Below are 12,593 nucleotides of genomic sequence, written 5' to 3'. Positions count from 1 at the left end.
TTTTCCTTGGATTACCACTGATTCAGTGGTAAAGAGCAAGCCTCCTCAGGGCAAACAGCACTGAAAACTGAAAACTGCTCAGAAGTGGCATAAACATGCACCATTAATTTACATTATTTCAGACCTTTCTCTCTTTCTCTGTTTCAAATGCAGCAGGAAGAACATTGTCCCAGATATAAATGTGCAGGCTGAAAGAAACCACAGTATGTTGGCAATCACAAGGAGTAGAAGAATTGTTAACAAATTTACTTTCTGGCATTCACATCAAGCAATTTATGATCCAGTCCTGGGCGAAATTATCATTTTATCATTTAGCATTCAGCCTCTCAGCCTCATTTGTTTGGTTGAATTTTCCACAGATATTATGCAATGTCTGCTGTTTATCAAGCATACTTTCTGATTTTCTGATGCAGAAATTATATGCCAGGCATGAAAAATTTCAGGCCTAGGGTCAAATTTTTCTACCTGTCAGCACACTCAGTCCATATTCCCAACAATGGTCACAATCACACACCAGCCCTTCTTTGCATGCTCCTTTCACATTTTGTTTGGCTAGAATGCATGCATGAAATCAATGCTTTTGGCTTGCCCAGAGGGATAATAGAGAAGAATGTCCAAGTGCATGCAGAAACGAGCCTGTTGTGGAAAGCTAAAGCTCCCATTTTTTACTCTGACCCCTTTTGCCACAGGTGAGGTACACCATTCACTAGTGACTCCAGGAAATTTGCCCAGAAGGGAGTGCAGCCCTCAGGCTGAAAAAGCTTCCTCATCCCTGTTATACAACATCCACTCCTCTTCATTTGTTTCTGCAAGGAGGGAAGAACATTGGAGTACAGACATGAGTATGGGAGTTAAATCCCGAAGCTTTTTTTAATCCCTATCTTTGAACCTTGTGGTCTGTGATGCTGCTTCTGCTTATAAGGAAGCTGCAGATTTTTATGAATTCAATCAAACCACCCATACCCCCTTTGCTGCATCCACAACCTCATCACTTCTCAGTGGGTGAGTGTATGATTCGTCATAGAAAGAATGGCCCTTTTGCAGAGACTGCAATAGCCCTAAGGCCTCTTCTCCCTCATGTGCAAACATTTTTTAAAAGAAGAAGAAGAAGAAGAAGAAGAAGAAGAAGAAGAAGAAGAAGAAGAACTTCCTACACCAGCCCTTTCTAGGAATCAGTTCTGTGATCATCTTTTCTCAGAGACCAAGACATACTTAGTCATTTATCATCTGGTGACTGCTCAATGTCCTCATCAGGTTGCATGGTGGAGGGACCCATGGTTGTATTATTTGCTACAGGCAGCAAAATTTCTTGGGTCTGCCCTGAGAGCTACCTGAAACCCATAGTTACAACTTCCAGGTAAATTCAACTATGCAGATTCAAAATCCCCCTGTGTCACAAGGTCTTCTTGAATTCCTCCAGTTCAGTTGCACCATTCACGCTTTTGCATGACAGTCCACATGCTCTGTTTATCGCATATATGTATTTATTTACTTTGAAATTCTGTCAGTTGAATGATTTCCAAGATGGCTTACAACAGGCTGAACACCTGTACAGCCCAGTCACCAGGGACGTCTTTACCATTGGGCATAGTGGCACAGCGAGCCAGGGTGCCAAGCAGTCGAGGGTGGCAGGCAGAGAGTCAGGGGAGCAGAGAGCAGGGAGGTAAGCGAGATGGAGTGGGGGCTTGGTGCCTGCGTGCCCCCAGTGCCCCTCGGAGGCGGGAAGGATTCCGATGCTTTCCCGCAGTCCAGAGCTCTCTCTGCTGGCTCCATGACACACCACCTCCTTGGCTGTGTGGTGTGTGCTTTGCATCCCAAGCTCTGCGCATCATAAACGTGACTCTACCACTGTTCCCCCGTCCACTCTACCTCGAAAGATCTCCGCACTCGAGGCTATATGGTGCAACTGCTGCCCCCTCCCTCCTTCCTTTGCTTCTCCACTGCCTTGCCCAGAGCTTGCCTCCTCCCGGTGCCCCCACCATCTCTGTACTTCTTCATACAAACCGTGTTTCCTTTCCCTGCCTGATCCCCTCCCAGTCACGCTCTCTCCTTCCTCCCCAAGCAAGGATGGCGAGACTGCAGCTGTGCCAGCATGCTTCTCTGCTGCAGTGACGTGGACGGCCTAGCTCACTTTGCCTGTCCCTGCCTGGACGAGATCCTCGCCTGCCTCCCATGACGCCCCATCGTGCCTGGCTGCCCAGCCCCACACCATGATGCCGCAGCAGGAGCCAACATCTGGCCGCGCACAAGAAGCATGGGGCAGCAGCGTGAGGGAGGGAGACCCTTTCCTAAAAAATGTCAACAACTTTGGGGTCCCCCCCTTAAAAAAGGTCGAGAACTCTGGAAAACGGGTGGGGGGCAGAGGGATCTTTGCACCATGGCTCCAGATATGCGTAAGACGGCCCTGCCAGTCACCAGGCTTTTCTTTTGTTCTTATATCAACAATGGCAGCTAAATTGTGTTCAGTTAGGTTGCATTTACCTCACAGTGGGGCACGGGGGGGGGGGGGACCTCTTTTCCAAGGCTTTCTTTGTGCATGCTTCTTTCCTGCTGAGACCAAGCCTGCACACAGAAACTGAGCAGGATTTAACCCCTGCTACCCACATAGGGAAAAGTGTGTCCATTCCAAGAAAGCCTTTTAAAATCTCACAATACCTCTTGTGCTATTAATTTTAAAAGACAAGCAGAACAAACCACCTCTAATCATGTAATGTCATAACGACATTGTTAATTGAAAGATGGGTATCTCAGCCTTTCCCAAAGGCCTGAGCATTGAATTGGATTTCTTAAATATCTATTTTTTATTGAGTTTCAGAACAGACAGAAAAATATACAGAACAAAATCATAGTGCATTCAAAATTTTAAAACAGCATCAATCCCAACCTTCCCAGCATCTACTGACCCTCACTGGTCCTTCCCTAGAGAGAGAAATTTCAGTAGCACATAGAAACATATCCATAGTTCTTGGTTGTAGCAGGAACTGACAGATTAAAGAAAAGGAATTAAATGCATAATCAGAACCAAACAGATTTGTATTGGATTGGAACAGATCTATATCTATATACCTTGCATATCACTGAAATGTTTTTACCTAACTTTGAAAAGACAGCAATGTTGAAGCATGACACAGCTAAGAGAGTCATTACAGAAATGTGGAGCCACTGCAGAGAAGGCTCTTCCCATGTACACCCGACGTAGGGGCTGGAACCATCAGATTCAAAGCTCATTAGAAGCTGGAACCATAATCCACCCAATCATAAAATGCCTTATGACCTAAAACCTTCTGGATCCAGTAGTTGTTTATTCCTCCTCCTCCATTGCATTTCTGTACTGCTTAAGAAGAAGAAAAACCTCAAACCAGTTTACAACACATTAAAACATCAAATAAAACAATCCAGAATAGAAAATTACAGAAGAAAGACAAATATAAAATATACATTCAAAGCAACATAATTAACAGGAAAGTAATACATGATCTTAAAAATTTCCTAATAAAATAATGGAAAGGATATCAACTACAGATGCACTTTAAAGTTCACAAAAATATTTTTTCTATTTATGAAATTTCTATACTGCCCTTGATCTGAGGATCACAGAACAGTTTACAATATAAAAACATAGAAACAGAAATCCATAGCATAGCAAACATTAATTTAAGCATTTCAAAAGAAAACATTACTAAAGAAGTCAAATACAAAATGCTGGGATCGAGGCACATTAGAAAGCACCTGTTTCCCCCGATGGCCCTTTTCTCTCCAGTCTCCACCTTCTTCTAGCTATGACTCAACTCACAGTTCTTCTAAATATAGACTTCCTGCTATGAGCTGTGCTGGGATGTGGAATCATAACAAATGGGAAATAGCAGCCACATCAAAGCCATCTTCCTCCCTACCTCTCTCATATATGCAGGTTTATAGCATCTGGACACAAATGATGGATTAAAAACAAGTGAAAATATATGGCACATGCAAGGACAGGCATATAGGTAAGGTTAGTTGAATACAATTATGTTTTTATCAGCCTGTATCTCCACTGCAAGAAGTAAAAATTAATTCAAATATTAATAAATATAAACTTTCATAGGGTTTAAGTCAAAGGATTTTCACATGTTCATATTGGGCATTCAGCACTAACATCAGTGTTAAATAAGTTTTAGATCATCTAGATTTCAATGGGAAATGGCAGTTCTATACACAATAATCTCCAGTAATCTCCAGGAACCCAATTACCATCAGCTCTGGCGCTGTGGGTTAAAGCCTCAGCGCCTAGGACTTGCCGATCGAAAGGTCGGTGGTTCGAATCCCTGCGGCGGGGTGCGCTCCCGCTGCTCGGTCCCAGCGCCTGCCAACCTAGCAGTTCGAAAGCACCTCCGGGTGCAAGTAGATAAATAGGGACCGCTTTCTAGCGGGAAGGTAAACGGCGTTTCCGTGTGCGGCTCTCGCTCGCCAGAGCAGCGATGTCACGCTGGCCACGTGACCCGGAAGTGTCTCCGGACAGCGCTGGCCCCTGGCCTCTTGAGTGAGATGGGCGCACAACCCCAGAGTGTGTCAAGACTAGCCCGTCCGGGCAGGGGTACCTTTACCTTTTACCTAGCATGTATGGCTAGTAGATAGGGAGAATGAATGTTGTAGTCCAACAGCACCCAGAAAGCCACATATATTTACCCCTGGTCTAAAGACATATATAGATGAAGTAAACGTGTGATATATGGCTACAATCCAATGTATACTTTGCTGAGACTAGAATTCCTATTCAGTGTAGTGATATCTACTTCTAAGTAAACAAACATAGGATTGAACTAAACTTAAGCACACCATCTAGGCAACTGAAACTGTTTCCTATAATTGAGAATGTTTTTTGTCTAAGAATTGGGGGGAAATATTTACCAGCAACTTCCAGAATGCCATTTTAAGATCCTTGTTTCTTATGCTATAGATGATTGGATTCATTAGTGGTGGCACCATGCAGTAGAACATAGAAGCCAAGAGGTCAAATGCCGATGGAGACCTGGGAGTTGGTCTTAAATAGACAATGGTGCCACTTACCAAAAACAGGGTGATAACAATAAGCTGAGGCAAACAAGTTGAGAAGACCTTTTGCTTCCCATGTCTGGATGGGATTTTCAGGACTGCTCTAAAGATCTGAACGTAAGAAAAAGCAATAAGAGCAAAGTAGATGAAGGCTAAACAAACTCCAAAAGTCACAACCCAAATTACAGTGTTATCCGAGTCAGAGCAAGAGTTCTTCAGCAGTTGTGGTATTTCACAGAAAAACTGATTGATGACATTAGAACAGAACTCAACTCTGAATGTTGTTCCGGTGTACACTGTTGTATAGAAAAGTCCACCAATCCATGCACTGGTTGCCATCTGAATGCAAGCTTTCTTGTTCATGACAGTCTCATAATGCAGTGGATTGCAGATGGCAACATAGCGATCATATGCCATGACACCAAGGAAGACGTAATGGGACATCATGAAGAAAACAAGGAAGAATATTTGGCCGACACATTCAGAGTAAGAGATCGTTTGGGTCTTCATCAAGGAATTTGCAATGGACTTGGGAACTGTAACTGATATGGAGCCAATGTCTTGCAATGACAGGTTGGCGAGAAAAAAGTACATGGGTGTATGAAGCTGGTGGCTGTAGAAGATGACAGTGATGATGATAAGGTTTTCTATGAGGGCCACCAAATATATTATGACAAAAAGGCTGATGTGAAATAGCTGCACCTCCCGAATATCAGGGAATCCATGTAGAAGGAATCCATTTGCTCTTGACTGGTTCATCATTGTGTGTCTCAGACCTTTGTTTGGTGCCCAGGAAAGAAAGCTGCCATACTACTTCTTTCTCATTCTTTCTTATTCAGTTGTACCAGGAAATCTTTCTTGGCAAACATGCTTTGATCACTTGTGACTACTTGTCCAAAAAGGCTTGTGCTACATCATCCGTTGCTACATCATCCACCTTGCCAAGAAGCCTACCCTGGTGATGTGTTCTACCTGCACTCCTGTCTTTTGGTAAGAGAAGCCAAAATGAAAGAACCCTTTGGTGGTGCCTCTCTGACTGCCCTCCCTGTTATTGAGACTCATTCCAACCAATGTAATCTCTTTCACTGAAGGGCAGATATTGGAAACTAAGCTATTCAACAAAGGGGTGAAATGGTTAGCAATGAGCTTTATCAATGTCTCGTTACTAATTATACCCAGAAGGTTTAATTCTCATGAGCCCTCTACAGCTCAGCAGCTGTGAATCAGATGTGTATTTTGAGGGTTGAGATTCAGTTATGTTTATAATGACTATGATCCAAAGTTCTTCTTAGGGGCTTGCACCAGAGGAGGGGGGTTTAAAGTTCCTAAATCACTTTTCTTTAAGTGTGTGTGGTGGGTTTCTGGCAGTGGCTGCTTAAATTAAGAGGAGGAGGAGGAGGAGGGGGAGGAGGAGGAGGAGTAGTAGTAGTTTGGATTTGATATCCCGCTTTATCACTACCCAAAGGAGTCTCAAAGCGCTAACATTCTCCTTTCCCTTCCTTCCCCACAACAAACACTCTGTGAGGCAAGTGAGGCTGAGAGATTTCAAAGAAGTGTGACACATCTAAAACTGAAATCTTTTACACCAGTGGTTTTCATCCAGTGTGCTGTGGCACCCTTAGGTGCCTTGAAGGATGGTTAGGAGTGCTGCCCTGACCATGGCCTCCATCCCTTTTTTCTTCCCTCCCTCCTCTGATTCCTGCTCACATCTCTGCCTCCCATAGGCTTGCATGGCTGTTTGTTGCAGCGGCTCTGGCTACAAGCTCCCCATGCAAATGGTCCTCTGGGGTTGGCCAAGGGGTGCTGGTTGCCAGAAACTGAAGTGGTCTTGGAGTAAGCAAGCAAGTGTTTGAGGTAGTCCAGCCAGCCAGTCTGCTAGTCCTTGCTCTTGGGAATGAATGGACAAATGAGAGGCCGGGCAGGCAGCAAGCACACTGGTCTTTCTTGTGGAGCTTTCCCTCAACCTCCTCACCTCTCCATTCTCCTTGAGAATCATCCAGGCAGCTGTTGCCATGAGAAGGCATCAGAGAAGGGAGAGAACAAAAGATGGTTGGAGGCCAGAGTTGCCTGCAGTACCCCTGACCATCATTCAAGGCACCCCAGGGTGCCATGGCACACTGGTTGAAAACCACTGAACTGAATAACTCATGAATGTCAGTTGAAATGGACTCACACTGTGTCCAAAGCTGCTTGTTTGGCTACTCTCTGTCTCTCTTTCTTTAACAAATTCACAAAACAGGTATTAAATGCTAAACAAAACATTTTTTAAAAAACAACAACACAAAAACCTTAAAGTAGAAAGCACTCATTTTTGCTTCTTTGGTTACCAAAAGTGCTCAGAGTTCTATGGAGGATTGGCCTTCAAGAAAGCAGTTCTGAGCATACTCAGAGAGCCAGTGTGGTGTAGTGGTTAAGAGCAGTAGTCTCCTAATCTGGGGAACCGGGTTCGTGTCTCCGCTCCTCCACATGCAGCTGCTGGGTGACCTTGGGCCAGTCACACTTCTTTGAAGTCTCTCAGCCCCACTCACCTCACAGAGTGTTTGTTGTGGGGGAGGAAGGGAAAGGAGAATGTTAGCCACTTTGAGATTCCTTAAAGGGAGCGAAAGGCGGGGTATCAAATCCAAACTCTTCTTCTTCTTCTTCTTCTTCTTCTTCTTCTTCTTCTTCTTCTTCTTCTTCTTCTTCATAATGCAGATCTATGTTTCAATTTTCTACCAGGCTGCTAGGTTTACCCTGAGGCAGACTTACTATTGCTTCACTATGAATATGCCATGGCTGTAAGCTAATATTGATTGGTTAGATTGCCCGCACCTTCCCTAGGAAATAGAAATATATAAATACCTTATATTTATTTGCTTAAAAAAAGGCCATACGTAAAATGCCAAAACCATATAAAAACAAAGATGCACAAGACCATTTTTTTTTAGTATAATATCCATAAACCAATTTCTTAAAAAAGAAATTTTGTATTTGCTACAGTAGTTTAGATAAACACAGTGTCAATCCTTACTTTATCATGATCATTTAAGCAGAAGTTGGATGGACATCTGTCATGAATGCATTGAAGGAGGTTGGAGCAGATAACCCTTAGGGTCCCTTCCAACTCTATGATTTACCTATCTGCACTGGCCAAAGGCAGGCTGTTGGGGTGTTGGGTGCATGCGATGTGGAAGCTCAGACAAGCAGTAAAACTCACAACAGAAAACAGCCATTTAGCAGAGTGGTCTTCACTAGGCAAACACCAACATGTACTACTATACATACACTATTTACAGATGCTACAAGTTGTCTTCGCTCTCTGAGCCCAAAGAGGGTTCTTTCTTTCAAAGTCTTTGCTGTGTTAAAGTCCACAGCCAAATCTTTAGTTCAGTTGCTCACAAAGTCCTGCAACTGATAAGAATTCTGAAGTCTGGCAATTTTCCAACTTCAATGTGTCTGGACTTCAGTGGGGGGGGGGGGGACTGAAACTTCCTTTAAAATCTGTCTCAACCTTGACAAAAGAGGTAGTACTTGAGAGGGATATCTCATGGTTATACATTTAGCCCATACTTTCCTTATTCAGCGAACTGCTGATCACCTTGTGGAATGTTTGCTCAAATCAGCATATGTGGTGGAGATGTGGGAAGTGGTTCAGTTCTGGAAAGATTTGTTGAAATAAAATCAGTCCCTGGACAAAACACCTCTAATGTCCAGACCTGGCACTGCTTCTTAATCTTTGACAGGAAATAACACTAGCTTCAGACCCCTCAAAGGTTGTCTAGGAGCCAGGCTCATAATAACAATATACGAGAAGGTAAAACAAATTAGGGCAAGTAGCACTTGAGGAAAAAAGAGAGCAATAAAATAAAATTGGCACAAAGACTGAAGCATAATGATTCAATTGCAACTGATTGGAAAGATTTTATTAAGTATATGGCTAAGAATTAAAACAGAGGGCTCCTTTGACACTATAAAAACTTTTGGTTAGAATAATCTGTATATTACCCTGTGTGCAAATGTTTTCATGGATGAGAACTTATATTGTATTTGGCTGTTATTTCTGATGTATTGCCCAAACTTTATCATCTTGGTTAGGGTGGGATATTGTATGTTTGTGTGATGTTGTAATAAGCTGTAAGGATTTAATTAAAAATGATTGTTTTAAAATGAGAGTGCTCTAAACCAGGTTACATGACCTAGCTGAATAGGCTTAGGATATAGCCTAAGCACTCCCCCCACCTGGTCCTGCTTCTGCCATTCCCCCTGACTACCCTCAATTTGGACTTACTTTTCAAACAGTTTTCTATGCCGGCTGCCAGGCCATGAGACTGAGCCAAATAGGCTTAAAACATAGCCTAGCCCACCTCCCCCAGTCCTACCCCAACCATGTGTCTGGAACAGCCCTTTTTTTGAAATTTATGCTACCCACAGTTCAACCAGCTTCCACTCAGTTGGCTGAGCATTTTATACTGGTGTGTCTTCAACAGAGCTGGGGTCAGGGACTAAATGCTGAAAAACAATTGACCAAACCAGAGATAAACTACCGGTAAATCCCAATGCTTATCACTGAAGATCTTGCTGTAGGATTGCCCTTCTTAAGTTATTTTCTTATTTAGATATTTATTTGTTTTAATGCACTTTGAAGGATATTCATTGGTGCTGAAAACACAATCAAAATGGAATTATTAAAAAAGAAAAAGGAAAATTTAACCTCCACGTGACATTAGGGTGATCAGAGTATGAATCTTGGGGAAGAACATGAGATCCACCTTAGATTTAAAGTCAAGTACAGCTTATCCCCTTTCCATATAAAATAATATGTAAAGAAAATACAAACCAAACCATTGCTTAAAGAAAACAACAGAGAAAACATTTTTAAAAGATTACCTCAGGCTCAGACCTAAAAGTTTTGCCAGGGCAGCCTTGAGGTCCTTATTTCTCATGCTGTAAATTACTGGATTCAGCATGGGAGGAACCATGGAATATATTATAGTAAATATCAAATCCATTTGTGGGGCAGTGTTAGAGGTGGGCCTGAGGTAAGCAAAGCATACTGTAAGTAAAAATGTGGAGAAGACAATGAGGTGGGGTAGACAAGTTGAGAAGGCCTTTCTTCTTCCCTGGGCTGAAGGGATTTTCAGAACAGCACTGAAGATGTGTACATAAGTAACAATGATGAAAATGAAACAGCCAACCCCAACTGTAAAACTAAACATAAGAATTCCAATTTCAATTAGGTACAAGTCAGAACACGCAAGCTTAAGTAACTGTGGGATTTCACAGAAGAACTGACTGACAACATTGGAGCAGAATAGTATTGAAAATGTTCCACTGGTGTTTAAAACTGCATGCAGAAGGCCGCCAACCCACACACCAGCAACCATTTGGGTACAAGCTCTCCTGTTCATTACCATTTCGTATTGCAGGGGATCACAAATGGCAACATACCGATCATATGCCATGACTGTAAGGAGGAAAACATCACATCCAACAAAGAAGAGAAATGAAAGGACTTGAACAACACATCCAAAATATGAAATGTGCCTTGTGTTCATGAGGGAATTGGCCATGGATTTGGGAATAATAACTGAAACAGAGCCAAGGTCCTGCACTGCCAAATTCACCAGAAAGAAGTACATTGGGGTGTGCAGGTGGTGGTCAAAAGCTACTGCGAAGATTATGAGAAGATTCCCTGTCACAGTTGCTAAGAACATTCCAAGGAAGATAAAGAAGTGTAGAATCTGCAGTTCCCGAACTTCTGAGAATTCCAAGAGAAGAAACTCAGACACTGATGTTTGATTATCCATTTTTTACTTAATGTTAAGTAGCATGGCGACCCTGGAAGAAAACAACAACTCTGTATTTAATTCAGTTTGAAGTGGTTTAAAGAATAAATATCAAATCCTCTATGAAGACACAATTAGAATCTGTCACACTAAATGTAGATGTAGTCAAAGAGTACCAAGAGGACAAGTAGCTCTTGGTATCAGAATGAGGATTCTGAGAGATTCAACTTTGTACTCAGTTAAATTTTGCTTATATAAATCTGGTTAATGGCCTATAAAAGGTCCCTCAGTTGGTCACAAACTTTCAGGATAACATAAAATAAACACATATGTAGTTCTTCTTCAGTCTGGATTGTAGTCACCAACAGTTATAGTAAAGTCTTTTTATTAATGCAATTAATGTGTTTCCACTTGAATGGATGACCCTCTGGAAATGATCTGAATACTGCATGTTGTATGAAATAGAATTAATCCATGTAAGAGCCAAAATCTCATATTTGGTTCTTAGATTATAGTACTATTTACATTGCCAAATGAAAGTATCCCATTAGCAGTTCCTCTATAGGCAGCTCACATGCTCTGATTTAAGTGGAACAATCATTTCAAGAGCAAAATGTAGGGATTTGATGATTAGTTAGTTAGTTAGTTAGTTAGTTAGTTAAAGAAAGACATACATGTCCAGTCACTCAAAATAAAATGATATAAATAACTTACTATTTTTCTTCATGCCGGTTTTTCTCTCCAAATGATGATGTGTCTTCCTCTCTGTTGTCTTTAGATAATAATCTATCCATACAGGCACAGCTGAAATTTTATGTATGTTCTCTTACCCTGTACCATTGCCTCCCACCCTCCAAGGCAATCAAAAGTCTGTTTTCATTGGCAATACAAGATTGCCACTATGTTATTAGGTTTGTTGTGTTCACTGGCACATGCTCTCAAGAGTTCAACACAACTGGGCAAAGAACTCCCCCAAGAAAAATAGATTTTCTGCTATTTCTGAAAATATAATTAAAAGATAATGAATGTCTTTGAAAGTACATTTATTTATTTATCAATTCATTACATTTTTTATCCACCCATAAGTTATAACGGGGGTTCTCTGAGCAATGAACAATTTAAATGATTTAAAAATCACATAATCCAGTAACAGAATATTAAGTCCTTCTCTGATTGTTTTTAAACGATGAAGATTTAGCAGGTTTTAGTTTTTGAATTTGTGCTTTTAGATTAATCGTTGCATGTTATTGACCAGGATGATGTTCAATACACATTTAGCCCACATTTGAACTATCCATTTAAAACAGTATCATACCACTAAACTATCATCACACAGCTACAATTCCCAGATTTCGCTGGAAATACGTATTGTTAAACCACTATCAGAGATTAAATTCTGTGGAGGTAAGAGGGGTATCATAACGACCCTTAGGACCCCTAACAAACTACAGCTCCCCAGATTTTTCGGGTGAATCTATAACTGTTAAAAGTTGTATAATACTGCTTTAATTGCATGGTGCAGATGGGATCTTGCTTGGAGTAAGACCAATTGAGTTCAACAGGTCTTCTGAGTAGACAGAAAAAGTTTTTAATGCTTTAAATTTTCAAAGGCATTATGATTCTGCAGTAGTTTGACTTCATCCCATTTTCTCTCCAGACAGATGGATGCCAACACCAGCAACAACAAATGTGCAAAAAAGAAGCACATTGAAATTGTATATATTTTCTAAAGTACACTACTCAAATAGACATTTTATATGCACTTTCCTGAAATGATGTATTTTGTTCTCATCTACC

The 12,593-nt window shown here is 41.5% G+C and overlaps 1 protein-coding gene across 1 annotated transcript; it reads right to left on the bottom strand.

The window, feature by feature from the left end:
* Positions 1–747: 747 nt before the first annotated feature.
* Positions 748–10,817, bottom strand: LOC310830494 (uncharacterized protein; the record flags this gene model as incomplete). Its single annotated transcript, XM_083710274.1, has 5 exons — positions 748–806; positions 3,093–3,234; positions 4,888–5,807; positions 7,004–7,035; positions 9,898–10,817. 5 exons carry the CDS (start codon positions 10,815–10,817, stop codon positions 748–750), a joined length of 2,073 nt encoding a protein of 690 aa, XP_083566400.1.
* Positions 10,818–12,593: the final 1,776 nt, after the last annotated feature.

Source organism: Podarcis gaigeae (genome assembly GCF_964106915.1).
Source record: "Podarcis gaigeae genome assembly, chromosome: 13".
NCBI classification, from domain to species: domain Eukaryota; kingdom Metazoa; phylum Chordata; class Lepidosauria; order Squamata; family Lacertidae; genus Podarcis; species Podarcis gaigeae.
This window is presented reverse-complemented; position numbering and strand designations above follow the sequence as displayed.